This window comes from Gambusia affinis, linkage group LG09 (assembly GCF_019740435.1).
Source record: "Gambusia affinis linkage group LG09, SWU_Gaff_1.0, whole genome shotgun sequence".
Lineage (NCBI taxonomy): Eukaryota > Metazoa > Chordata > Actinopteri > Cyprinodontiformes > Poeciliidae > Gambusia > Gambusia affinis.
In genome coordinates this window covers 20,944,447-20,972,346 of record NC_057876.1, presented here as the reverse complement: position 1 = coordinate 20,972,346, position 27,900 = coordinate 20,944,447, and the positions used below count along the sequence as shown (strand labels likewise).

The 27,900-nt window shown below is 36.8% G+C and overlaps 1 protein-coding gene across 9 annotated transcripts in view; it reads right to left on the bottom strand.

The window, feature by feature from the left end:
• diaph2 (diaphanous-related formin 2) overlaps positions 1 to 27,900 on the bottom strand; it is a 439,308-nt gene that overhangs the window by 168,139 nt on the left and 243,269 nt on the right. For all 9 annotated transcript variants that reach the window (XM_044127178.1, XM_044127182.1, XM_044127181.1 and 6 more), the window contains one exon: positions 1,175 to 1,276. In XM_044127178.1, coding sequence (XP_043983113.1) covers positions 1,175 to 1,276 — 102 coding nt within the window. The remainder of the gene's footprint in view (positions 1 to 1,174; positions 1,277 to 27,900) is intronic.

Sequence of the window (27,900 nt, the reverse complement as noted above, 5' to 3'; positions counted from 1 at the left end):
AATTAGAGCTGTAGCTAAAAGGAAAGGTCAGATCAGCTTGAAGATTCACTTCCCTTCACAGATTCCAGTCAATCACATGAGTGTGATAACCCCAGTAAAACCAGTAGAAAAATATAGCACTACCCTGGGTATGAATGCTGCTCATTTGAGGCTTTTAATTGTTTGTTTTTTTAACTGTTCTATTTGAAAATTTGTACAAGCAACTTTAATGAAATAAATACAAAAGTGGTGCACAATTTTAAAACTAATGTGGATTTCTTTCTGAATCAACAGGTTCGAACTACATGCAACCACACTATACTAAAACGTCCTTTAGAGCAAAGTGCATCTTTACAACACACTTATTTGTTGCATAGATATCTTTATGTTGCATGTTGATTCATTAAGGTATGTAAATATCTGACCAGCAACATACACCACTCCATTGACCTCACAAGAATATGATTCATTGATAAATACAAATTACTTTTTAAAAATACCTTCTTTCTTTTATCATTACTACATAAAAATTATGAGATATACAGTTAAAATATTGCAGACTGCATCTCAACACATAAGTTAATAAAAAAGAAACAGGTTAGTTTCTGGAGACCATGTGTCAAGAAGAGAATATGACAAGAGCAGCATTATTTATTATGCAAATGGAGAACATCGAACTTTTGGATGTTCATTGTAAATTGATAAGAGTATTGGGATACATCACCAGGCAGGTTGCCTACAGCTGTGTGCTATTCAAAGACCTTTAAACAGGCAGGATTCATACACAGCCTGAGGGGATGATTTTATCACGAGATAACATTGACAGCTGATGTCAAAGCTCTGCTTGCACAAAGTTCTTAATGCTGAACGCTCATCAGAACTGATTGAACTGTTCTTTGCTCAAGTCAAAAAGACTTTTAACAAAAGCCGCTGTCATTTGGAGACGGAGCTATCAGTTTTGACGCCATTTGAGAGCTGTTGAAGGTTTTTTGTTCGATTAAAAATTACTGCTCTGCAAAAAAAAAAAAAAAAAAAAAAATAAAATCCTGATTCTGGCTTACTGACCAAACAGAACTTTGGAAAAAAAATAATACAATGTTTAACTGTGCATGTCGGAAAGTGTTTGAGGATAAAGAACAAGTATGACTGGATACATTGTGCAAAAATCCACTCGGCAAGAGCTAATTATACTTACCACAATGCCGAACTGCTCTGACTCCACAAGCTCCTCGTATTCACCTTTTAGTTCCGCTAGAGCACTGAGTTCTTTCTGCTCTGGCAAGTTCTTTATTAGGTTCTGAAAATGAAAGGGCACATACACAAAAACACAAAAAAAAATAAGTGTTAATGCAGTTCTCATTTTCTGCTTTCGTCAGGATAGGAACAAAATGCCTGACAGCTTAGCTGAAAACAAAGAAGAAACAAATCCAAGGAGCGAGTGTGCTTTCCGTGTGTTACCTAATTAAACAGCATTTCAATTGAGCCTTTTGTGGAATGTTTATATTCTTTTCAGACAGTATGTGCTGTAGCAATATGTTTTGTTGTTCTGCTTGTCATAGGTTTGGAAAAAAACAAAACAAAAAAAAAAAAAACATAGATGCAAAGCCCAAACACTTCAGAGGAAAACTTTCTCAAACAAAATCTGCTTTTTTGTGTTTCCAAACGTACTTGTTGTACCTCTCATCCCACACAAATGTAGTCCCGAAAAGAGCCACCAGTCACCTTTTCCTTATAATCTTTAAAGAAAGTAAAATAATTTTTTGTTTGCCGCTAAATAAATTCACAGAATCTCCTTGCTACTTTGAATGTGAGATGAAAAAGGTTCAATGGGAAAGTAAATAATTATTTTTCCAGACAGACGTTTGATGGATGATTAATTCAATTGATTGATCCATGAGGTGCTGCCCCAACTGGAGGAGGTTTAGTCTTTTGGACTGTTTGAGTTGTATCTTAAATACGTCTATCGAGCTTCGTATTAAATTAAGTGCTGTTAATTTGCTGATATTACGCTGACAACCTCTGATACAAAAAGATCTACAATTTTATTGTATGCAAACATCTGAATTTGAAGTTATCCAAAATTCTCTACAAATATTTTCACATGTTGCTCAGTTAACGTTTCACCTCATCTACCAGTTTAGTTTATCCAGTAATGTCAAATGATTAATTAGTAAAAAAGTTTGGGGGGGTTTTACAGCTCAGAAATAACCACCGGCATATTTTATTCATATGAATCATCATATTATATTTATTTCTGTTGGAGCAGTGGTCAAAGAGAATATTTTGAAGTTGTCTGGTTATCTGAAAAGTCAGATTAGGTCACAAAATCACTGCTGGTAATTGTTGCTTTTTGACTCCGAGTTGTGGCCTAGAGCCAATTACCAAACATGTCAGCGACCTTCAGAGAGCCGACCTTCTGCTGCATAATGCACATCACCTTGCGATTGTCTATGAAAAGCAAGCAAAGGCTTTGCCATTAATTTGCTGCCGCCTGATAAATTTCTTTTGTACAAGCAGAATAAAAACAACATGCAGTTGGTGGTGGTAAGGTTGAAGATTAAGATGGAGATGAGGAAGATAATGGGAGGGGATGCATTTTCAGTAAATGTTAATTGTTTGTGTGAAGGTCAGCCAAGTTAATAAAATTGACCACAGCGACTTTTCCCTCCCTTTTCCTCGGAGGTGGAGAAGAGAAAGAGCTGCCCTTTTCCAGGTCTTTGCAGAGCTTCCTTGCTCATTAGCTCCTCAAATTTATTCAGCGGGAGCAGACTGGCACTGGATCACGTGTCCAGATGGGCACCCAGACAGGCAGACAGAGAAAATGGACAGTAAAAGCTGTTACTGGGCCACAGACTTGGCTGACCAAGTTATAGACCTCTGCAGCCATCACAGTCAACACAACCATAGTCTACTGCCCACTAATGATGACATCTCTGTCTTTCCTTCAGGGGATTCAGTGATATAAAAAAGTGAGCCATACTGCAAGCCATGAAACCTTGTTTGGGATGCAGCCATTAAATCAAATGTTGCTTGCTTTTTATCCAAAGCCCCAATTAGAGTCTGCGGTGCCTAGTGCTGCCTTAATAATAAATATTGTTGATTGAATCAGGAGACGCAGAAATCATTGCTGCTGATAAAACAAATTTAAATAAAAAAAGGCAGGAAGCCTAAAAAATTTACACTAAAGCGATAATCTGTTTCAAGTTTTATGTATTCTCTTGGTTTAGTGAAAACTGCTCTGATGCTATGAAAAAGTATTCATAACCTGTGAGCTTTTCCCATATTTACCACATAATCACAAGCTTCGACATATTTTATTGGGATTTTACTTGATAAACAAACACCAAGTAGTTCAAGATTCCAAAGCGGAGAGAAATCATACGGTATATGATTTGCATTTTTCTTTACATATAAAAATTTAAAAACTGCATCTTCAGGTAGTCTGTGTCAGGACTCTTTGGAAACCCTTCCACTGCGAGTAAAACCACAAATATTTGGAGGTTTGTGTCTACAAGCATACAGAAACTGAAGTTTTTGCCTTTCCCTTTGTGCAAGACATCGCAAGTGCACTGAGACTGAATAGAGAGTGTCTGTACATCAATTTTCAGGTACTACCACTTCTGCTCAACTGAACTGAACGGGGTCTTTCTGAAAGATGAATTTGCTTTGATCGAAACCATTTCACTGTAGCTCTGTAGTCCTGCACATAAAACCTACCAGGACAGAAATTTTTTTTATTGTTTTAGGCAAGCTGGGAAGAACAAACAACAATATTTCTGTCCATAATATTTTATACTACAAAAGAAACTCAACCTCAGAACTCAAGAGAAGTCCCACTTTTTACTTCTGAAAAATTAAGCAGTAGCAAATCGGACATCACAAAAGAAAGAAGTTCTGCCCTGATGATGGAAATGTGCCCTGGAAGACAGAACTACTTACAAATTATCTACAGTGGTCAGCTTCTGTGTTGCAGCTAGAGAACAGGAAAGCTGCCATCATCGATATTTCACCAAAGGGACAAAATGTTCAGGTTGTAAGTTTTCCATTGATACGTAAGCTAAAGAGTTTCATTTTGCTCCACTGGATCTTCCGGATGGTTGTATTGGGCTCTAAATGGGCAGATTTGTGGCGTTCACAAATAATACTAATAAGTTGTACTTTTCACAGATTCTCCCACTTAAGCTGTGGAACTTTATTGAAAGGTTCTCTGTGAGATGTCCAAAGATTAGGATAAAATCCAACATACACTGATGTTTGTGATTTTAAAGTAACAAAACATAAAGTTTGATAGTTTTGTAATAATGCTTCAGACTTGACAGTAAATTATCAAATCGGAGGGGGATAAAAATCTATATTTTTGTCAATAAATGCAGGAATAATGCGCAGTTAGGAACTAAATGAGCTAGACTGCATTTATAACAGGCTTTCGGAATTAGATTTCACTCTACACAGTCTGATCCGTTTAAGATGTAAATGAACGTGTAAAAAGTGAAATCCCAAGGGTAAAACAATCTACTGGAAGAGAAATGGAGGAAAATTAACATCTGGATTAGTAACAAAGTTCCCAGACAATATGTCATTGGCTTTGAATAAAACAGCATCAACTGAGAGGCAAATCGTTCATCCGTTTGGAATACTTGCTAATACTAAGGCAAATCCGATTATTCCGACTGTTCGTCTTTGGCAAACAACAAGGGATACGTCTTCAGCCTAAGTCTTTTCCAATCACTTAAGCATGATTTGTCACATTAAAAGAGAATGAAAGTCTTGCCATTTATTTCGACTAGAAAAAAATGCATAGAAAAAGGAGAAATATGATATGATATCCGGTCATATTTTCTACATTTTTATTGCATCTCACTAAAGAAATGCTGCAGCTTACTGCAGCTGAGAGACACAGTGGTGGAAAATCAAATCTACCTTGTGTTCTTCGAAACCCCACAGAGTGCAATTGACACAAAGGCTGTGCCATATGTCTCGCGATTTAGAAGACTGGGTGATGATTCTGGTCCAGATTCCTCCCGACAGGATACCAGATACACACAGACGTCTAACAAAGAGCACTGAAGGTATGATAACAACAACAACACATGTTTAATTACCATCTCAAATGAATACAAGCCAAGTGGCAGCAAAGAAAACCCAAATTCTACCACTTCCTTTTGTAAACAGAAAATATGCCTACATGATGATGCAGATGGTAGCTTGACTGCCTGGAGGCAATAAGGTTCTGGGTTCAAATCCCACCCAGGGCTTTCTTGTTCAGGGTTTGGATGTTATTCCTCTTTGTGCGCAGGATTCCCCTGGGTATCCCGGTGTGCCCACACAGCACAAAATAACACGGTGGGTTAATTGGTGACTCTAAATTACCCTTAGGTGTGAGGGTGTGGGTGAGTGATCATGTTTTGTTTGTGTGGGCTCCATGATAGACTGACAACTCAGGTTTTAACACACTGATTGTTGGAAAGAGGCAGCTGCCCCATCCAACAAGCCTGAAGAGGCGCAAGCAGAGATTAACAAAAGAGTATGTGAGACTTTTATATAGCGAGTATTAAAATATTGTTGATACAAGTAAAAGACGTCCTAGATACAATATAAACATTCATACTACTTCACTACAGTAATGATTACAAAAACAAAGCACTTTTCCTTCAAACCTTTATTTTATCTTGGCTATAAACACTGCCCTGACAGAGGAGCCAACTCCTCCTGATAAAAATCCATAATTTTCAGCATTAAATATATAACAATATCTATAACTGGCTTCTGTCACAGCGATTATACTTTATAACCTCTATAAATTCACTAAAAACTTCCACAGAGCAGTAAAACTAAAACTTTTACGAGATTTCAATGATGAACATGTTTTTTTTCTGGCTTTTAAAACAAGAATGATGGACAGGAGACAGAGAAACCTGGTGTTCTTCAGCCATTACTTCTAGTTATATAGCAGGTTCTATACTCTGAAGCTTCACTAAAATTACTTTCAGGTAATTTTACCTGAAAGTAAATTTGACAAACTGACAAATATTACAAATATTCACCAACTAAAGCCTGAGCAACTCAAACACATACAAGTAGGAGCTTTCCCGTTTAACTTAATATGTCTCAACAATTCAAGGGTGTGTGGTTGGTTTTATGACTCAAAATATAGTTTCAAACCCTAAGATACAATTTTAACTGAAAAAGTTGCTCTTTTTTAAAGCAGAAAGCTATGATGAAAGAAATAAGTAGAACGCCATTCTTCAGTAGAAATCCATCTTAAAACCTCCCTCTACCCACATTGAGACTCAAAAGATTTTTACATCAACATTTTCACCTACAAAACTCCTGTTTAAATCCTTTTCATACATACATACATACACAAACATATATATATATATATATATATATATATATATATATATATATATATATATATATATATATATATATATATATATAATATCTAAACTATACATTTCTGTGAGCGCCAGAATCAGTTAAACTTTACCTTAGAAAATAGCAATCCTATAGTATATGTAAGACTCATTTGCATTGATGTCAGAGAAAGTACAATACTTGCCTGTCTGTCAAACTTTTCATTTGCAGAATAACCCTACCACAAACACAAGTCAGATTGTTTGTGATCGTTATATCTGAAAAAGATTTAAATATCATTTTGCAAAACTGATCAGTCAATTCCCATTGATTTAATTACAAAGGGGCCTTTCAAGGACTCAGACGCTGCTTAACATCGATGGTGTTTTCCCCCCACAATCAGCTGCAGCTACAAGTCCATATTTAAAATGTGTCGAATGTTCACTTTGGCACTATTGAAGCCAAAACTGTGAAAGTCCTTTACTTGTGGAAAGGATGTAGCTGAGAGGGAAAAAGAGTATAAAAGTAATGAGAAACAGGATATGGTTGAGTAAACATTTGTTGAGGATGACAGTATCTGTAGGGCTTTTACTTTCATACTTTGATCTCTGCTGCTGTCAACCAGCTTCCTGTGAATCGAGTTCAGTTTCAAAGCATCTGCAGAGCCATGCCAAGTTAATGCAGGATGGAGCTGGGCACGCATAAGCCGTACACTTTAGAAAACTGTTTACAGGACAGAATAATGTGAAAATAGCAAACATGTAGTACTCCTGAGCTGCAACACAGACTGAAATTCTGTGTTGCATTTTCAATATCAACATTTGGAAGAAACTTAAAACATTTAGAAATGCTAAATAATTTACAAAATTTGAATTTTCAATATTAATGTTGTCGTCAGTTAATGTCTAGTAGATGGTCTAAATAAATTGTGTTCATTTGAAAGGCTTATTAGAGATCTGCAACAAAGACAGACGAAGAGCCGCAACTGCCACATGCTTGACAGATGTGTTTTTCTACTTTTAATTGATTTTCTACTTCGTTTCAGGAGACAGATAAACATGTGGTATTCTGCCCATGCTTTGTGGCGGAGAACAACCAGCGACTGCCATCTCCCTGCCGTGACACCACAGCGGGATTCCCATGTGGCTCATGGGCAAAATGAGTGAACGATTCAGTTAGAATAAATGACAAAATAATGAGCAGCTGACAAGAGTTTTGAACACTGTCTAACCCAAACTTTTTAAACCACACATTGGTTTAAAAATGCCTGTCAGTAATATCTTACAGAACTAAAACCCTAAAAAAAAAATAAATAAACATTTTTAATGAGATTTCTACTTCTTTTCAGTAACTAAAAGACTAAAGTTTGTCCTTGTAGACAAACAACATCCGTCTCAAACAAAAGACCACAATAAAGAACACTTAAAAACCTTCTTATTTTATTATTATTTTTCATAAAAACCTCAGGCCTATTTAAGAAAAACAACAATGTTTTACTGTGGCTGTCACATTGCTTTGGTGATGTGCATTGTTATTTCTGCACTGGCAACCCTAATTCAGACATAAAGATACTATGTATCCCATGCAGCATAAGTCATGGAAATACCTGCAGTTCCTTCTGTTTTGCTATCAGTGTCTTTGGCTCTTTTATTTTTTATTTTCATAAATGTCCAAAACATTTTTATTAGATCCCTTTTTAACTACGTTATCCAAAATAATTGTAAACCGTTTTTACAATGCCAATGTCGATACAACATGTTACATGAAAGCGTTCAAATCCCTCGTTGTAATTTACATGTTTGACAAGAATCCTTTTGATTCTTCCAACATCTAAGAAGTTAGTTGCTCTAACCCTAAAGCACTAATCGAAAACATTAGTGCCACTAACGCTATGCCAGCACTGTATTTTGCAGAAACTGAATATAGATCTACAGCACTACGTTCAATCATGTCGATACCCACCATGTGTCAATGACACAACAAGTGTTATAGTGGCCTTCATCCAGAAAAAAATATTTAGTGGGAGATAAGTGCACTAAACATTTTCAAAGCTGGTAAAAATGCTAAAGAGTTGAACAAAAAATTAGCTTCGCTGTTAGTGGTTTAGAGGAAGTGTACCCACCACTGGATCCTTTGTATTTGTAAAACTTGTTTTTTGTTTTATGCATGAAAATTAGTAGCATGTCAGTAATAGCTTACAGAACTTAATTTCAGATTAATCAGATTCTTTATAATCTGTGGCAGATGTAATCTCACACAGATTGAACACTGACACAGGATATAAAGGTGCTTCAACAAAGTATTAATCTGGGAGTGAAAAAATTCTAGCCATTAGATTTTTATTTCTTCATTTCACTGTAATGAATTTGATTTTCTCTTTAACTTATCAGGATAAATGTGACAAATTATGGTGTAAAGAGTTTTGTAATAAAGTCAAAATTCAGCATGGATAATGACATTTTAAGAACATGATCAAAACAATTTATTCTGAATTGTTTTTATTTAAAAGCTACAGCTAAATAAACCCTGGTATAGGTTGAGATGTTTACTATATTTTGAAGGGAGATATTTATAACATTCATACTATGAACAGTGTGCCACAGTTTCAACTGTATTTTACAAAGAAATGGGACGAGTACGATTGGATTTGTGTGATAAATCCTATATCATAAACTATCAGTGTCATGAAGACAGATGTTGTTAACTGCAACATGCTTCCAAACAAAAGGAGCAAAAACGGTGTCACCATTGATTTAGTCACGCACTCTGGTGTATCCGGCAAATGTTTATTACGTGACAAGGAACTGGGAACACTCGAAGCATCATTATGAGATGGTGCAATGTTCAAAATGCTAAAACAAGCAACTATTCACTCCTTAAAGGCAGAAAAGGGCTAACTAATCCAACAGCAGTTAAAATATAAGTCTACAACAAACGTATTAACCATTTTAAGTACAACATGCACACAAGCTGAAGTTTACTGCAACTGAGCTAAAACAGTGAAGTCTTGAAAAACAAAAAAGGCAAATCCTGTCTTAGAGGTAAGTACGGCAAACAATGAACATCAGTCATACATGTTGCAAAGTCTACAGAAATTACACCCCAGCAAAGCACCATGTCACTATGAGCAAAGCTGCAGTGACAGACTGACAAGCAACAAACTGAGTGTGACAGATTTTAAAATCGTATTAAACTAAACGAGAATTTCAGAGTAAGAGAAAGATGCAAGAACTGAGCAAGGGGAAAAACATGGTTGAGAGAAGGATGGGGGAGGGATTAATTTGAGTGTTTGGGCAGGAAAACCTGACATACTTAGTGTGACATTAAATTTGTCTTTAGGATATATGTAAAAAAAGAGAAGGATTTTTTTTATGTGTGCACCTGAACTCTTGCATATAAAATGGAAAGTGTGAAGTAGGATTAAGAATGAGGCTAAAAATAAAAATATGTGGTTTAAACAAGAAACCAGATGAAACAGTTGGAGGCAGATGAGTAAAAAAACAAAAACAAAAAAAATAAAAACAAAAGTACTCTGAAAAGGTAAACGAGTCACTTGAAGGATATTAGATAAAAGCTTTATATATTAATTGAAAGTGAAACTCAACTTTTTATCTTTAAGAATCAATTCTGTAGTATGTTGAGCTGTTTTTTTTTTTTTATCACTCTACATATTAATTTTGCATAAAATCCCGCTACATGGCCAAAACTAATTTGGAAATAAACTTTTCAAGTTGTAGAAAGGTGGCTGCATTCGTCTGTGTAATTGTCCCTCATTTGTGAATATTCCTTCTATGTAATACAGTCATCCAAACACAAAGCCTGAATATGAGACTGTCAATCAAATAAGAAGAGAGCAAGCATGCAAAACAGTAATAGAAATTAATTTGTTTGTGGAGTCTTGCTGTATGAGAGTGTCTCTTTGATTGATGTGCCATCTGCCACAGAAACAAAGACACGGGATTGGAAAAATGAAAACAGAAATATTTCTCTCCTCTTTTTTCTCCATAAAGCACTTATGAAAACACAGCACCAAGCATGCCGGAGGAGGAGCAGAGTGGACTCCACAGAATAAAAATTTAACTACTGAGCTGTATTGTGCATTAACCTGCTTGTGTGCATTCCTACGAGTATGAGACTGCGTGTGTGTGTGTTTAATCAATACTTAACCTGCGGAGGGTGTAACCAGCTTCAACCCTCTGGCTAGAGATGAACAGCTAGGTGTTGATGAGGTACATGTAACACACCTTTGATTCTTGCCATCAATATCTGAAGCGTATTTCATATTACACCAGACTAAGCCTAGTCTTTCGTTAACCTGCATTTACTTTTGCCCTCACTCTGTTTATTCAACGCCTCCATCCCCTCTGCTTTCCCTTTATGTTTCCAGCCCTACCAAATCCGCATAATGCATTTCACATTTCACTGTAAAATTTGCATTTGATGCAGAAGTGCTGTGTAGTGTGTGCCAAAACAAACCACAATTAAGCCCATGGGGGACTTGTGTTTTTCCTGCTTAAGCTCTAATCCAACATGCCCACACTTATCGCCATGTCCCACATGTGCACTTTTGCACTGTGAAAACGATGCCCAACAATGTGCCAGTCGGCCACAATCACCTGTTACAGATGTGAACAAAGACTGGCATGGGTACCGAGGCCCTGCAGCCAACGAGCAGGCCACGTGTAATGATGGCAGCCATGCATATGGATGAGCGCGGCGCTGATGTGGGTGATTGACAAGAGAGATAAACAATAATAACAAGGCAAGGCCAGCTAAGAAGACTCCTGTGAGATCTGGTGGAAAGGTTGTTGCCATGGGAGGCCGAAGTCAGAAGATTGCAAAGTCAAAAGTTTACACTTGCATTCGGCTAGACAACGTAGTGAATGTTTGGCTTTTTATCAGGTGTTATAAAAGAACAACAATTAGATACAAAGTCTTTGTTTTGTTTTATTTTTTTCTGATAAATGATAAAACAAAGTCCAATTTCTATCTTTTATAAGCATTTGATATACAAGACTTGAATCTGCTTCAACCTTTCACACAAAAACTTAAGTTTCATAATTTAGCAAGTTGTTTGATCCAATTTAAAATACAGGAAACCTGATTCAAACATTGTCTTCAATGATAAGTCAATTTAAAGCATCTCGAACAACTGCTATGAAAAGATTGGCAGGGAATTTTAAGCACATTAGATATATATACATCTCTGCTTTGAGTATTACTGAAACCAGTTTCTTAGAGATGTAAAAGTTCACATATCGCCAATAAAAAATCAGATAAAGAAATGTGACCCTACTGAAAAGTAAGTCTACAAACTATACGACTTTGTTGGGTTCCTTTTTTGCATGAGGTGAAACCAAGTTTATTATGTGTATTATTGGTACTTTCGGCAGTGGGGGACAGTTGCCATTTCATCCTCAAATATTACTATTAAACATAAAGTGTGTCAGCAAGAGCAGGAGGAAGCAACAAGCGCTCTAAAGTTTCTTGGAAGACAGACACGCTGAACCTTGGGCTTGATTAAACTCAGTGGCCAACACCAGCAGATGATGTTAGTCTGAGGACTTTAGGAAAAATAGCTGTGCATGGTGGCTCTTGAAGTCACTTCATAAGTACCTCAAGGTTATAGTTATCTCTGGTGATTGTACATCTTTTCCTTCCACTAAAACTTCCATTAATATTACCCTGTTGAAATCTAGCTTCTTCAGAAATGTCTTTTTTGTGGCTAAACTTTAATGGAGGAGAGTGTCAATGTCACACATTCCCTACATGCAGGTCATAAAGTGGCCATAGAAAACATGCTGCATAAAAGTCATTTTCATTGGTCTTAATGTGAAATTAAACTCAACTGAAAGAATGTTTTACAATTCAAAGAGTCTTAAGAATAACAGCAATTAACTCTTTAAATATATCTGGAGAATTAATATACGAGTTTCCCTTTTAAAATAGTTAAAGTAAATATTTGATAATATTCTAATTTAAAATGCATCTGAATTTCTAAGAATTTCAAGTAAATGGTAGAATATCAAAGGAAATATGTATATTTGACGTATTTCAACACAAACTGAAAAAAATATTCAGAGATATCCTGATTTGAGGGGTTAGGTGGGGAATTAATTGTGATTACAAGAAGAAAAAGTAATTAAAGCTGCAAGCAGCCTCGTGCGGCCCTCGCAGCAAGCGCTGCTCCGGCTCGCCGGCCACCGCGGAGTTACAGCAGCCGCGGAAGCTCTCGCACCGTTTCCAGAGCCGGCGCCCACTCGCCGCAGCGGGAGCCGTCGCGAACCTTTCCCGCCCGATCGCCCGCCACACGACACACGCAAATGCGTTCGCAGCGCTTCGACGACTCACAAAAAATCTGGCGCAGATCGGTCCATTTACGGCGGAGATATAGCGGATGGATTGACCTAGGGGGCGCAGTGGAGTCAAATTACATTTCAAAACATTTGAGCTCTTTAAAGGTTACCACAGGTCTTACATTTCAAGTTTGGTTCCAATCGGATCATCCATGTGTGATTTAAAGACAATCGTATGAATATGGCGAGGGTCTGACATTCGCCATCTGGCCACGCCCACACTGTTCAGCCAGCATTGACAGATGTCATCACCTTATCATTTTAAGTGGGTTTGCACTGGATTAAATCCATATAAAAAACAGAGAAAAGTTAGACATACTGCAGGAAAAAATGGTGACTTTCTGTGGGTAGTGGGTGGGGCTAATGAACTAATCATTCTATCCAGGTGGTGCAGCAGCGGCACATCTAAAGTCACCAGGTTACTCAGAACCCATCCAAACACAGAACAGATGCTTAGAACAGATAATGTGCCAAACTTTCTCCAGCTGAACAGAAACAAAACTGAAGTTATTATCTTTGGACCTAAAGAGGAACAATCTAGAGTCAGTGCAAAGCTTCAGTTATTACAACTAAAAATCAGCAATCAGGCCCGAATCCTGGGAGTAGTGATGGACACTGACCTGAACCTTCATAGCCACATAAAGACAGTCACAAAGATGGCCTACTATAACCTGAAGAACATTTCCAGGATTAAAGGACTAATGTCTCAGCCAGATCTAGAGAAACTCATCCATGCTTATCTTCAGCCACATTGATTATTACAACTGCGTCTTCACAGGTCTGTCCAACCAATCAAACAGCTGCAGCTGATCCATAATGCTGCTGCTCGTGTTCTCACTAAAACCAGGAAGATAGAGCACATAACACCAGTTTTAAAGTCCCTCCACTGGCTCCCTGTAGCTCAAACAATAGACTTTAAAATACTGTTGTTAGTTTATAAATCACTGAATGGTTTAGCACCACAATACATTAAAGATTTGCTGCTGTTGTATCAACCTTCCAGACCTCTCAGGTCTTCTGGTTCTGGTCTGCTCTACATCCCCAGAACCAAATGAGGAGAAGCAGCATTTAGCATCTATGCACCACAAATCTGGAACAAACTTCCAGAAAATTGTAAAAGAGCTGAAACACTGACTTCCTTTAAATCTAAATTAAAACCCACTTGTTTAGAGTTGTATTTGAAATGTAATAAATTGCAAATGTATTGACAAAACCTGACTTGATGTTTTGTTTTGATTGTTGATTCTATGTTGCATTGTGTTTTTGTCTTTGATTTGGTGTAAAGCACTTTTAAATGCCTTGCTGCTGAAATGTGCTTTCTTTAACTAGGAAGAAAGTAAACAGATCTCAAAGCAAAAATTAATCCCTTAAAGCTCACATAAATGCTGAAGAGCCATGGCATTAAAATTAAAATTAATTTAAACTCTAATTTAAACTCTAAGAATGAGTTTAAAGTTCATTCAAATCATTGATTTTTATTTGATTTGATCAAAATCAAAACAAATTTTGTTTTGATTTCAAACAAAATCCGATTTGAAAAAATAAATAAAAAATTCACTGTGAAAATGTCAAATATTTACAAAAATATTTTTTATAATTTAGAATTACAATATATACTGTAAATTTCTTAAACTGATGTAAAAATATTGCAAACAACAGTTTTACAACATTATTAGCATGAAAATTAAGGCAATTCTTCATTCGTTTCTATGCAATTTTTGAAAAAAACATCATAAGTCAAAACAAGGGAGCTGCGTTAGCTTGACTGTCAACCGTCATATTCAAGCCTTCGAGGGTGGGGGGATGGAGGCGTGCGTGCGTGCGTGTGTGCTAAAGATCGAGCCAGAACCGCACACAGTAAAAATCTCTGCTGGGATCCAAACCGCTCTTAGAACTACCGGAGGTTCAAATTCTGCTTATTCATTTTAGCTTACAGAAAAGCACCAAATAAACAAAACCGAACTGAGAAATAAGATTTAAGCTTTGGCGTGCTTACGTACAAGATGTTTTCGCTGGGATGCAAACCGCTCTTAGAAGTACCGGTGGTTCAAATACAAACGCGAACTGAGAAATAAGATTTATGCGTTGGAGTGAGATACGTACAAGATGTTTTGACAGAGAATCTTTTTTTTTCTCCACAATTTTGTTAATTATAAAGATGATTCAATAATAAAAATATCAGAAATTCTTCTTTTCTTACTTCAGGGAAAATTAATGAGCAGCCGTACAGCTGCAGGCGCTGTTTCTCTCGATAAAATCCTGCATGCTTCTGTGCACTTGGATAGCTTAGCTGCGTTAGCTTGACTGTGAACCGTCATATTCATATTCTGTTCTCTAGTGCTAATAAGTGATATAAACGCAAATATAGGAGATGGAAATGTATACTTACATAATAAAAACGCACATGCAGACGGGATTAAGGAAGGATTGATCGTTAATGTTATCCGTGGAGGCTATTTTTATCCCAACGAGCCAGCAGAAGTATCGAAAACAACGTAACTGTGGAACTACAAAATACACAGATGCATCTTTGGGAATTGCAGTGGTAAAAATGTACACATAGTCATGTATGGCGTGATAGTGACACCAAGTGGTTAATATCGCCATTACAGCACCTCTCTCATACTGTGTAATTCTCGCCTTATTCATGTGTGGAGTAACAGTGACACCAAGAGGACTTAATGGGAATAACATTTTTTTTTCTTAAAAATCTAAAATTACAGAAAATCCGTTGAATTTAGAATATGGCTCCAAGAGACATTTTTGTTCGTCCTGAAAAGATACACATATGTACCAAGTTTCGTAATTCTAGGTTAAAGCATGGCTTAGGGCTGATCATTTAAAATTTTCTATGTGGCGCCATAAATACATTAGGCCACGCCCACCAAATTTTATTATGGATTTCTTTCAGGGGGTGGATAAGGATCCATCCTAGTGAGTTTGGAGAAGTTTGGCCCAAAACTGTGGAATTCAGAGCCAAACGAATGACAGCGGCGTTAGAGGTCACTTCGCCACGCCGCCACGCCCACCTGCTCCATCAAAGCCGGTCGGGGCTGGAATCCAAAATACACCAGAATGTCTTCTGTGTCTGGAAAAACTTTCAAGTTGATTAGGTCAAAGGTGTAAGATAGCGACCGTTCCCAGTAAAACATGACACTTCCTGTTCTCAGGGGGCGTGGCTTGAGTGATGTCATCATTTGACCACAGGGTCTTTTAGGTCAACCCATGATGATCAATCACTGAAAGTTTGGTTCCTCTGAGAGTTTTAATGTAGGAGTTATAACTGTTTTGTTTTTCACGGCGAATAGTCAAAGTTTGACACATAGCCACGCCCACATACTTTGAAGTACAAGAATTCCTTTGATAACTTTTCACCTTTGATGCCTCAAGTGTGTGCTGAGCGATTTTGAAGTCTGTATCTGAAAAACTGTAGGAGGAGTTCGATCAAATACGAAGGCTGTAAACATCAAAAATGAGGTCAATTTTGGAACTTCATTCCAAAATGGCCGACTTCCTGTTGGGTTGAGACCATGGCTCCCAGAGACTTTTTATGCGTCCTGACAAGATACAAATAAGAAGTTTCATAATTCTAGGTTAAACCATAGCTCGGGGCTGATCATTTTAAATTTTCTAGGGGGCGCTATAGAGAAATTAGGCCACGCCCACCAAATTTTATTATGGATTCCTGTCTTGGGGTGGATAAAGATCCATCCTAGTGAGTTTGGAGAAGTTTGGCCCAAAACTGTGGAATTCAGAGCCAAACGTATGACAGCGGCGTTAGAGGTCACTTCGCCACGCCGCCACGCCCACCTGCTCCATCAAAGCCGGTCGGGGCTGGAATCTTCAATACAGCAACATGTTTCCTGTCTATTAACACAGTTTCATGTTGATTAGGTCAAAGGTGTAATATAGGGACCGTTCCCAGTAAAATATGACACTTCCTGTTCTCAGGGGGCGTGGCCTTAGTGATGTCATCATTTGACCCCAGGGTATTTTAGGTCAACCCATGATGCTCAATCACTGAAAGTTTGGTTCCTCTGAGAGTTTTAGTGTAGGAGTTATAACTGTTTAGAGTTTCGTGGCGAGTTGGTGAACTTTGACCCCTGCTAGCCCCCCTTCAGCATACTCAAAAAGTCACCGTTTTGATAACTTTTAATCGGCCATGCCTTATGATCAGACTGACCGAGTTTGAAGCCGATCAATCGAAATCCCTAGGAGGAGTTCGATCAAATACCAATGCTATAAATGGCCAAAATGGGGTCAAAATGTGACCTTCAATACAAAATGGCTGACTTCCTGTGATAGTTGGACTATAACAATAATTGTAAATTCTGAGCATCTTGGTGAGCTCTACAACTGTACCAAATTTCATGTCTCTACGATGAAGTTAAGTGAATGGTTTGGGTCCTTTGAAAATTGCTAGTTGGCGCTGTTGAGCCATTTTTCATGATTTTAACGACCTTAAAATTCAAAATTTTTAAACAGGCTGGACGCGTCCGCCAAATTTGGTGAGTTTTTGAATATGATAAAGCCCCCAAAAAGGCACCCAAAGAGGGGGGCAGAATAATAATAATAATAATAATAATAATAATAAACAGTACAGATACAATAGGCCTTCGCAGCGCTTTGCTGCTCGGGCCTAATCACAACCAAATTAACCAAAACCAAAAGAACCAAAGTACCAAAAAAAAACACTACCATTTTTCTCTTATTCCACAATAAAAGTGCATTTTTTTAACCTCTGAGCAACTGGCAGAACAGAGGTGTAAAATAAAAAAGAACAAAGAGAGGGAAGTTATTTTTTTTTACTAATTCATTAAAAAACTCAAGCTTAAGTTTGATGAAATGTTGAAACCAGTGCGGGGATTTGAATTTTGTGACCTATAAAGAGCAAAGTAAATCAGGATGTGTCTCTAAATGTGTATCATTTTATCAGTCACACTAAATCAGTTACAATCATTACAAATCCCAGCCTCCACCCCAGCAATCATCTCCAACAACCCCAACATTGTAAATCAACGCATGAGGAAATATGCGATTTAATTAAAAGGGAGACTTGACAGTTTTTACTTTGCATTTCTTTAATATATGTATTTGCACACAGCATAGGGCAATACTAATTACAAATGAGTAACAGTGGTGCAGTGTTACTCATTAGCCTTTCCTTTTGAAAAGAAGATGGGGTAATATAAAATACACTGGCACACATTAAAGATTAAGAAGTCACTCTGATATTCTGCAAAACAAGCCCCCAGGGGCATATCATCCACCAACGAGATTTAGCTTACCACACACGCCAAAAATTGGGTGTACTGAAACATTTAGTGATGACTCTTTCATTTCAGGCAGTCAAATCACGTGGCAGTAAAAAAAGGTGGGTCTTCCATGGCCTTTAACTTAAAGATGTGCTCGTTTTATAACACTGCAAAAAAATAAAAATAAAAAAAACAACAACTGATTGTTGATGAACATGATTAAACTGGTATTTTACACCAATGCAAGCATGCATGAAAGGGTTAAAAAAAGTTTGAATTTACATAATATGCACCCCTTAAAGATAACTGGAAGCATGGTAGCATGAAAATTTCAGTAGGCTAAATTTAAATGGATAGCAAGCAACAACATAGTGAAACACCAATATTTGCCAGGGCTGGGGATCACAAACAGCTTACAAATATTTGACGATCTCTCTGAAAGAAATTATAACTACTACTACTATTTTCACAAAATAACAAACACAAAATATGCATTTTCTTGTCTTTTATATTAAGGTCACTCCCTCTCACCACTTCCAATCTCGTCCCCATCCTCTTCCTCACCTCTGGTTTCTATTGGCCAATATTGTGAATGGCTGACCTCATAATACTTGAATTTATATGTTTATATGATAACAATTCATCCACTTGTTCTGCCATATAATTCTTAAATTCAATTTTATTATTTCTTTTTCTTGTGTCTTGTAATCTACTATCCTCCCAGAGAAAAGACAGGCACCAAGAAGTGATGTACATATGGGCATCAATACCTTCACTTTGAGTATATTTCATCTCAGGGAAGAACCCAAGTTGTCAAGATTAAATGCAACCATTTATAAATATGTATTAACTTCAGCCTACTGAGGTTAATGGTGTGATGAGTTTTATTGTGACATTGTTAAATTAGAAATGAAATCTAACTGGACATCACAGAGACCCTGTGAATACTAAACTACGTATAAGGCATGAGGACACAAGGACTTTGTTTGCTTAATGAAACTAGAAAAGCTTATTAGACCTAAAATAGCTTTTTTGCCTGAGGGAGCATTAGAAGACTGTACAACATGTACTGCAGACAACTTAACAATTTCTATACTAATCACAAAGAACAGTTTTCTTAGACGTGCCAATTAAGCAACAAGGGAATGCAGAGCAGTCCAGCAGAACTACTGCACAAGGAAAATAGGAAAAATGCTGCAGGAGAAAGAAGAAGCTTTGAGAGCTTTGGGAGTATATTTGCAAACCATTAATCTGGACGCCTAAAACCCAATACCACTTAATCCTTTCTACTGTAAGTAAAAATCTCTCAAAGAATGCTCTCAGACACAGGCGTTCTCAGAGAAATAACATTATGAGTGACGCAAAAATAACGGTCAAGCCAGCTGAACTTCTTTTTAAAAAGTCTCCTGCAACGATTGTCTCAGATAACCAACCGTGTTTTAAGATTCAGACTGGGAAACCAACTTTTGTTTCACTCTGAAGACTCAAGTTTACAAGATATTTATGGTACACAAATACCTTAATATGACATATTGAGCTTAAAAAAAATTAGATTTTTGTATGAAACAAGTGAATAACCGCATGCACAGATTTAAGAACAAGTATAGAATAAATTAATACCCAGTACAGAAGATCTTTACATCTAAGATTTTTTAAAACCTTAAATAATGATCAACCTGGAGGTTATTTTCTGGATAAAATGACAAGGAAGCACAAAAATGTGCATCTCCTTGATGCTGCCAAGTTCATACCAATGGCCAAATTAACTGATTGTTTTCCATGTTTGACCAGTTTTTTTAAATGGTGACGGATAAATTTGAAGGACATGTCAAATTTAAACCCTTGATCAACTGGTCCACACATTTACAACTTTATGGACAGAGTACTTCACTGGGGTAACTAAATAATACAAAAAAATAAAATAAAATAAAACCTTCATCCCATCATCTCTGACCTCAAATGACTGCATCTCACTGTATGAGAGCTGTCAATATATTGAAGAGTAATGAACAGAAGGTTTTGAAACGTGTCTGGTTCAGCTCAACCACTGCTGCAGTGTTTCTTCTTGCAGAAGTAAGTGCTGGAGGGACCAAAAACTCCTTGTTCAGAGACTCTTGCTGACTTCTGATCACTTCAATTGGACAAATTTTCCCTGATTTCAAAACTTTGGCTGAAGTGGCGCTTGAAATTCTAGTGTCCAGTGTAGCAGCAGGGCCTGTATTCAACCTCCAGAAAAACATCAGAATCTTGAGACATTTGATTACACTCAAGTGAGTGAGCAAATTAAATCCAAACAAACCAGGAAGAAGGCTTGAGACTGCATATTCAAGAAATAGCAGGTAAATTTTTCATAATTTAAGTTAAATTGTTTAATTTAATTGTTTATATGCAGTTGTAGGGACCAAGGTTTGTGGTTTCTGTCACTGAGGAGAAAAAAGTACAGATATTCAACTGCTTGATGTGTGATGTGGAATCTTCGTAAAGCTGAATATGTATTTTTTATCATTTTAAAAATTAACAAATTAAAATAGATTTTTGACTGGAGTTTTTTACAATTTCAGTCGAAATCATTGACAGATCAACATATCAGATGTTGGTTAGTTTCAAACACATTGTTGTACTATGAAGATTTAAAGAATAAAGCAGACAGTGAGTATATATCAATGTATTCAGTTATTGAGATTACTAATTAAATAAAATTCAGAGGGCCAACTCTAGGATCTCAAGAATATACCAGTGCAAAGCTGATAATCTTGTAAATAAGGAACAAATCTTTTACTGTCATCTTAGTGTTGCTGATTTCCGTAACCCTAAGAGTGAGCTAACACAAGCAACTCAGTGCATTTGTATAAGCTGATCACAGAATAAACATAACATATTTACAAGAGCTTCTTATTAATCTAGACACTGTTTGGCCTCAGAGTTTTTAACTGGCAAGGACTGTAAGAACATGGGACCAACTACCATCATTATGCCAGTAGAGGCGTCACCCTGGGGCAAACAGGCTGTGAGGAACTCCTGGAGAAATTCAAACACCAAAGGGGGAGCCAGCTTAAGTCAATAACAGCAAAGTCATCTGCATATAACTGTTGTGCTTCAAACAATACTAGAGGGAGGGCGATCCACACAGTCAGGATGCCACTAAAAAATACTTGGGGGCAAGCTATCTTGTAATGCAAAACTACACAATGCTACCAAGGCCCTGAAGCCCAGAACAAACAAGCTTGACTCTTTTTCTCACATGAACACGGACCACAGGGCATTTCCCTTGGTGTTCTGGAGCATACCAATAATAATAATAATAATAAAAAGCTTTGTGAAACTGTCAGCTATTAAAAAAAAAGGACTTCTGACTATTCTGAGGATCTAAGTGCATTCAAAGAGGCAATGCATGCTGTTGTCTTCCATTGTCTTCTTTATCTCATTGTTATACAGTGAAAATTTGATGAAGCTGACCTGGCATATACAAGGGACCTCTGTCCATCAGCACCATGAATAAATATAGCAGGCAAATGAGAAACAGAGACAAAGAAGGTGAAGGATAGAGGTAGATTAGATGCAAATGTGTTGTTCACATGTTCAAGGAACAAACATATTGATTGTTTGCATGACAAATGACCACAGGGACTGAGAGAAAAAGTGGTAACTGATTCCTGAAAGCATTTGCATGTAGCGTGTCACTGCCTGTATGCATGATAAAAAAATAAATAAATAAATAAATAAAAACAACGTGGAACTGCAAGGATGAATGGTGAGAGCCAAGACTGCCTGAAAGCATTCAGGGATGTGTAAATCATTCGAGGTGTTGATGGGCCCTAATGCAGAATAAGGAGAGCCAATCAACTTCTATCTATCTGCTCTGCCAGGGTGAAGCATCGTAGAGATACTTCAAGGCCAACACTCTGCCACGTTCTGCTGACAAATCATTACATTAGACATGCCATGAAGAAGGAACATGATAAGATTGAGTTACAGAGTTTCAGACGCATCATGAACACCTCCTGGGTCCTCCATCCTTCCTTTCTATCCAGGCTTTCCATTCATCAAATCCATGCTGGTCTGTCAAAATTTATTTTGCTCAGGAGAAGCAGGAACAATTAAAACTGACGTACTGATACCAGAGGGCTGCCCATGAATCCAAGCAGAGGTGAGCGCTAAGGACTTTTATCACAACATTTCATGCTACTTTGTGATAACGATGAAAATGATGATAAACCATTTATAATTTCTTTTTAGGTAACTCTGGGGTGGTAAATGCAAATGAAGCATTCATAGCACCACAAACACAAATACTGCTCTTGAAAAACCTTCCCTTTTGAAATGGGCTTCTTCAATATGCCATAAGTTTGATTTATATCACAGAACTGCACACAGTAACTGGATTTAAGCATATTTATGAACTTACTGACATTTATAGATGCTGTGGAGAAAATAAAATAAAAAAATAATGATAATACCATCACCTTTTTTTGAACATCACTTACTGGAATCTATTGAGACAACAATAAATCAAAATTCTTCTGATTCTGATCGAGCTTTGTGGAATGTAATATATCCAATATACAATCCAGCTTTGGATCACATGCAGGGAGAAAAGAAGCTTAGCTTTCAAACCAAAGTTGACTGAGCTATTCTTTGTTCAACATACCCAGCCAAAATTTAAAAAATAAAATTTTGCTTTACTGAGCAAAAATTAATCTCGGATGAACAGTTTGAACCAGAACTGATCTTTGCTCTAATCATCTTGAATCGACCATCAAAGACCCACCATTGGCCGGAAATATGTCTGCATTAAAGAGCCAGTGAAAGTGGAAAACATCAAACCGTGCTCTTCTAAAGTAGTTCAACCCCGACACCAAAGACCGGGCTCCGCTTTAGCCTTCCTCCCACTCTGATCTTTGACGTCTTAGTGTACATTTTCGCTAATGTTTTCAAAATTGTCTTGGCAGCGTTCTGAACCCCTCAGGGGTAATTGGGCTGAATCAGCGGACTAACTGAAGTCAATTTTATTAATTTGGCTGTTAGTCATTAATTTCCATCTATACTGTCATAATGAACAGTGAGAAAACAACATCTAGAATTATATTTTCCAACATTATAAAATCAAAAATTACCCAATACTTTAGATAAACTAAAACAGTGAATTTAAATGTTCACCTGATAACAAATACAAGCCATACAAAAAAACAACAAAAGCATTTGTGCCCCATAAACTTTTTCACACTGTGTCACATTACAAATGCAAACTCTATGTATTCCACTTGATTTGAGAAGCCAACACTAAGCTGAACAGAATTGTGATGTTAAAGGAACATTATATATGACTTTCTAAATTTAGTTACCGTACTTTTTGAACTATGAGCCGCTATTTTTTTCCTACGCTTTGAACCATGCGGCTTATAGCCTGGTGCAGCTTATATATATATATATATATATATATATATATATATATATATATATATATATATATATATATATATATATATATATATATGTATATACATATATATATACATATAGATATACATATATATATGTATATATATATATATATATATATATATATATATATATATATATATATATATATACACACACACGTTTCCAGTTTTTTTTTTCTTTTTTCAAAAAAATTGTAGGTGTGGCTTATAGTATGGTGTGCTCTATAGTCCGGAAACTACGGTACAAATATAAATGTGGAAAGTGCAGCATGCAAATGTTTTAACTGACTAGAGCCAATGATTTTGTAGAACCAGATTTAGCTCAATTTTTCTTATCATCAAATCTGACCAGCATCTCTGTTGCTGCTCAAGGATGGTGGATTCTGGGGTGGAGGTGGTACATTCAAAGTAATACAAAGTGTTAGCTTTCCCCCCCCCCATAAAAAGCTCTTTGGATGTAGGCTATAAAAGTTTGAATTTGGTTAGAACTGTTTTTTTTTTGTTTTTTTTTTACATCTTTGCCATTTCTCTTTTATGGCTTGAAGTAAACCACACAAAGAGTTTCCTGGCTGTCAAGAATGCCTCGTTTTGCCACTTTATCAAATAGGCCAGAACTGATAGTTGTCTTGTCAGCAGATTCTCCCAGTTGTGCTGTGAATGCAGCTCCTGCAGAGTTACCATGGACCTCTTGTCTGATTCTCCGATAAAAAACAAGTCTGCTGTGTTTCTTGACCTCTATGAAGCTGTTTGTTAACTGATGTTCTCTAATAAAAGGTCTGAGGTCTTCACAAAATACCTGGAGTCCATGTAGGAGTATATGGCTTGGTTTGCCTGGGATTTGCTTACGGGTATTAAAGTACCTGGACCTACTATGTGCAGAAATTGTATTTTTTTATTTGCAAAAAACAGTTGAAAGTCATGTATCACTGCACGGTTAGGCACTGTTTTGTTTACTACAAATCCCAAATAAGCATATTAACCCTAGTTATTGCAATACAACAAAATATGACAAAACTAAAGGTTAGCACACTTCCGCAAGGGAGTACCTAAATAGCAAGAAATAAAAAAAAAACAATAATGCAAAAATAAATTCCAAAGTGCCCGCTGCGCCATCTGACCAAGCCAACCGCGACAATATGTCATCCCAGCGCCTTGTCTGTTGAAGGTTTTTTTGTTGTAGACCACTTGGTGTGAAACAAATTATGGAAGGGGAAAAAAACAGAAGAAAGTGTAGATTTGACCTTTAGGGGAAATTATGTCAGTTTAATTTAGGCTTCTTCTGTATAGCACTTAATATGATGCAAACTAATAAACAATCGGTTCTTTGCTATCAAAAGCTTACTTTATTGGTCGTTATACGTTTTTCAAACTAGATTTTTACTTGTAATTTTAAGTACACACAATCACCCACTCCCTCTAATATTAGCAAGATTGTGAATTTAGTTCCTTTAAATATTTGCCAAGACAAGCATTCACACTCCAGTGTGTGTGTGCATCTGTCTGTGTGGATAAATGGTGATTGGCGTGCGGCTGAAAGTGGGTGGTGTGGAGTGATTAATCAGCGTAATGAGTGTAGATGAGCACTGTGCAGATGGAGCCCACACTCAGGACTGTGTCATCCAGCAGGGGGTCTCTTTGCTCCCCTTCTGAGCCTCTCTATAGTTTTAACTATGGCTGTAGCTGCATTTCATTGGCATGCGCTGCTTCCTTCCCTGCCTAATTTGTGAGCTCATTTCAGCGTGATTCAAATTGATAATCAGCTAATTCTTCTCTGAAAACCTATGTATACAATTAGTGATATTTCTATGTAAATATAAATTACTCCTGTTAGCTTTGCTGCTTTCTCCTGCCAAAAATTATATTGCACTGCTGTATGTTGCCACAGATTTCAACCTTCAGGTAAAGCACATGAATGCATTCAAAAATATCACATGATTCATGCTGTGCCTTTGATTTTCACTGTGAAGTAATGAATGCAATATATTTTTGACTCGATTTAAAGTAATTTACAGTGTTCCTACAGACTCAAACACATACATGGATGGATGGTATCGTCCAGACATCACACCGTCTAGGAAGGTTCTGTCTCTCGGAGTCAGTATCAGATTTGTATATCAACCCCAGAATAAAGACAAAATACTTTTTGAAAAAAACGCATGAACCTGACTAGAACATGTCATTATCCACACTGATACAAGCCCTAAAATGCCTCTTGATGTGGAAGAACTGATTACTCCAAATTAGGGTTGACAAGAAAAAAGGGGATTCAAAGGACTACACTGGACAAAGATGATCAGTGAGGGAATCAAGTCCATCTATCCCTCCTTTGGGATTGAAAGACATAAACTGAAGGAGTTAGGTTCAATGAAAACAAGTCCATATTTTTGATGGTTAGGATACTGCAAATTTGACAATTGAAAAATACCTCTAATGAAACATGTGTCTTCATAAACATGCCAAATATTTATTTAGAATGTATTATTTTATGAAAAATACAAACTATCCAACATAAAAATTTGACACAAGTGCAGCTGAATAACAGAATAATAAAGACGATGAAGGCTGACACTGATGTTTGAAAATACATACAGCATCATAGTCTAATCACAATACTAACCATTATGAGAACAATGAAGGACTTTTAGGAGCTAACAGAGCACATATGGCTATGGATTAAAAAAAATAAATAAACAAAATTCTTGAGATGGTATAGTTGCCATACAAAGAAAAAGGCAGATATTTTCCTCATGCCTGGTCCTTCTGCACTGATTAGCGGACTCGTGCAGGCCTCCCACGTCCCTCTGGACTTTGTGACATTAGGTTTTTTTTCCACATTCTTTTGCTGACTCAATCACTTGCTCTCATAAGTCCCATCGAGCCTTCCGCTTTGTTAGAGGCTTCGCTGCCCTGATTCACATTTATTAAAGAGGGAAATGGGGGATGTGACGGCAACAATGGAAAGTCTCCCAAAGTGCATTACTAGTGGTTTGAATGTGGAAACAGTTTTTTCTGTGACAATAGTTAGACACCAGAAATACCGGGGCCGTTTACTTGTTTCTTTCTAGATGTAGGATTTGGGGTAAACTACTATTTTACAATGACTTCAGATCTGCCATTGCAGCTTCTCTTTAATGCACAATATGCTGCTAAAGATAAAGTTCAAGGACTCATTAGGTTGCGTGCTGGGCAGGTTAATCATTAAATATTCAGCTGGTAGAATAATTCAAACAAATCTTTATTAATAGCTGGTCACCTTCAATTCTGTGTATCTTATCTTGTGTGTTTCTTTGTGAATTTAAATAAAATAAACCATTTATTATCTTAAAACATATTATATTTGTCTCAACTGTATTTCTTTAAATTATAACTTCAGCTGCACATGAAGGTTTGCTAATTAAAATGTTTTAAACGTGAACAATGATTTTTGCTGGATTGGACATTTTTTCATTAAAATGAAAAACAACACTGTATGGCATTAATATTTTTCTCATTATTATATCATTTGGAAACATAACAGGTTAGCATCTATAATAGAAAGACTCCAGAGTGAGTGGTGTTGAATGCTATCAGTGTAATGGCAGCTGTTTGACGGTGTGAACGTGATGGAGTGGGCAATTCATCTGGTGCTATGTCCAACAAGAGGCCAGGTGGGGATTGACCGGTGACACAGCTCTCCTGCTAGGAGATGCAGACCACAGAAAAAAAGGTTAAAGATGGAAAAAGTTCAACACCTTAACTTCCCTTCTCTTTCACAAAGAGAGGATGTGCCATCTGATAACACAGCACTGTGTGCTTTTAGGCTAATTACCTATATTCTGAAATTTATTTTGGATCCCCAACAAAATATATTGTTTCTTGAATTTATACTGGTGTGTACAAGATTTGTGCACATTTGCCAAGCCAACCCCCCCGACCCCCAAACAACTGAATTTGTCTTTCCTAAAAAAAGGGGGTTTTCGAGCTTTTCTGATCCATTTTACATAATAAATACAAAGGTTTATGATGGATGAAAGGAATGTATAAGGAACTAACAAGGTAGCAAAGAAAAGAACAAAAACAGGAATGAAGAAAAGAACAAAAAGAAAACCAAGTAAGGAAGGACTGAAATAAGGAATGGATAAAGGAAAGATGGAATAAGGAACGAAGTTAGCAATAACGAAACGATCAAAATAAGGAATGAAGAAAAAGTAAGGAATGAAGCAAAGAAAGGAAGGGGAAAGTAAAAACAAGGGAGGAAATTCCATTTCATCATCGAAGAAGACAATAAATAAGTGCCATTTTTGGGATGTCGGCAAAGTTACAGTGAAATAAAATGTAAAATGTGCAGATGGAACCAGCACTGCATAAAGTTTACTAAATAATTGGTAATTGTTGTGGTTGAAATGACATGGCTAAAATGTATTTAGTAGTCATGAAACTTTGTGGTCCTCTGGACTAGATAAATACAGGTCACTGTCCATTTACTATGCATGGCCTAAATGAATGAACTGTAGTTTGAAAATACAAGTA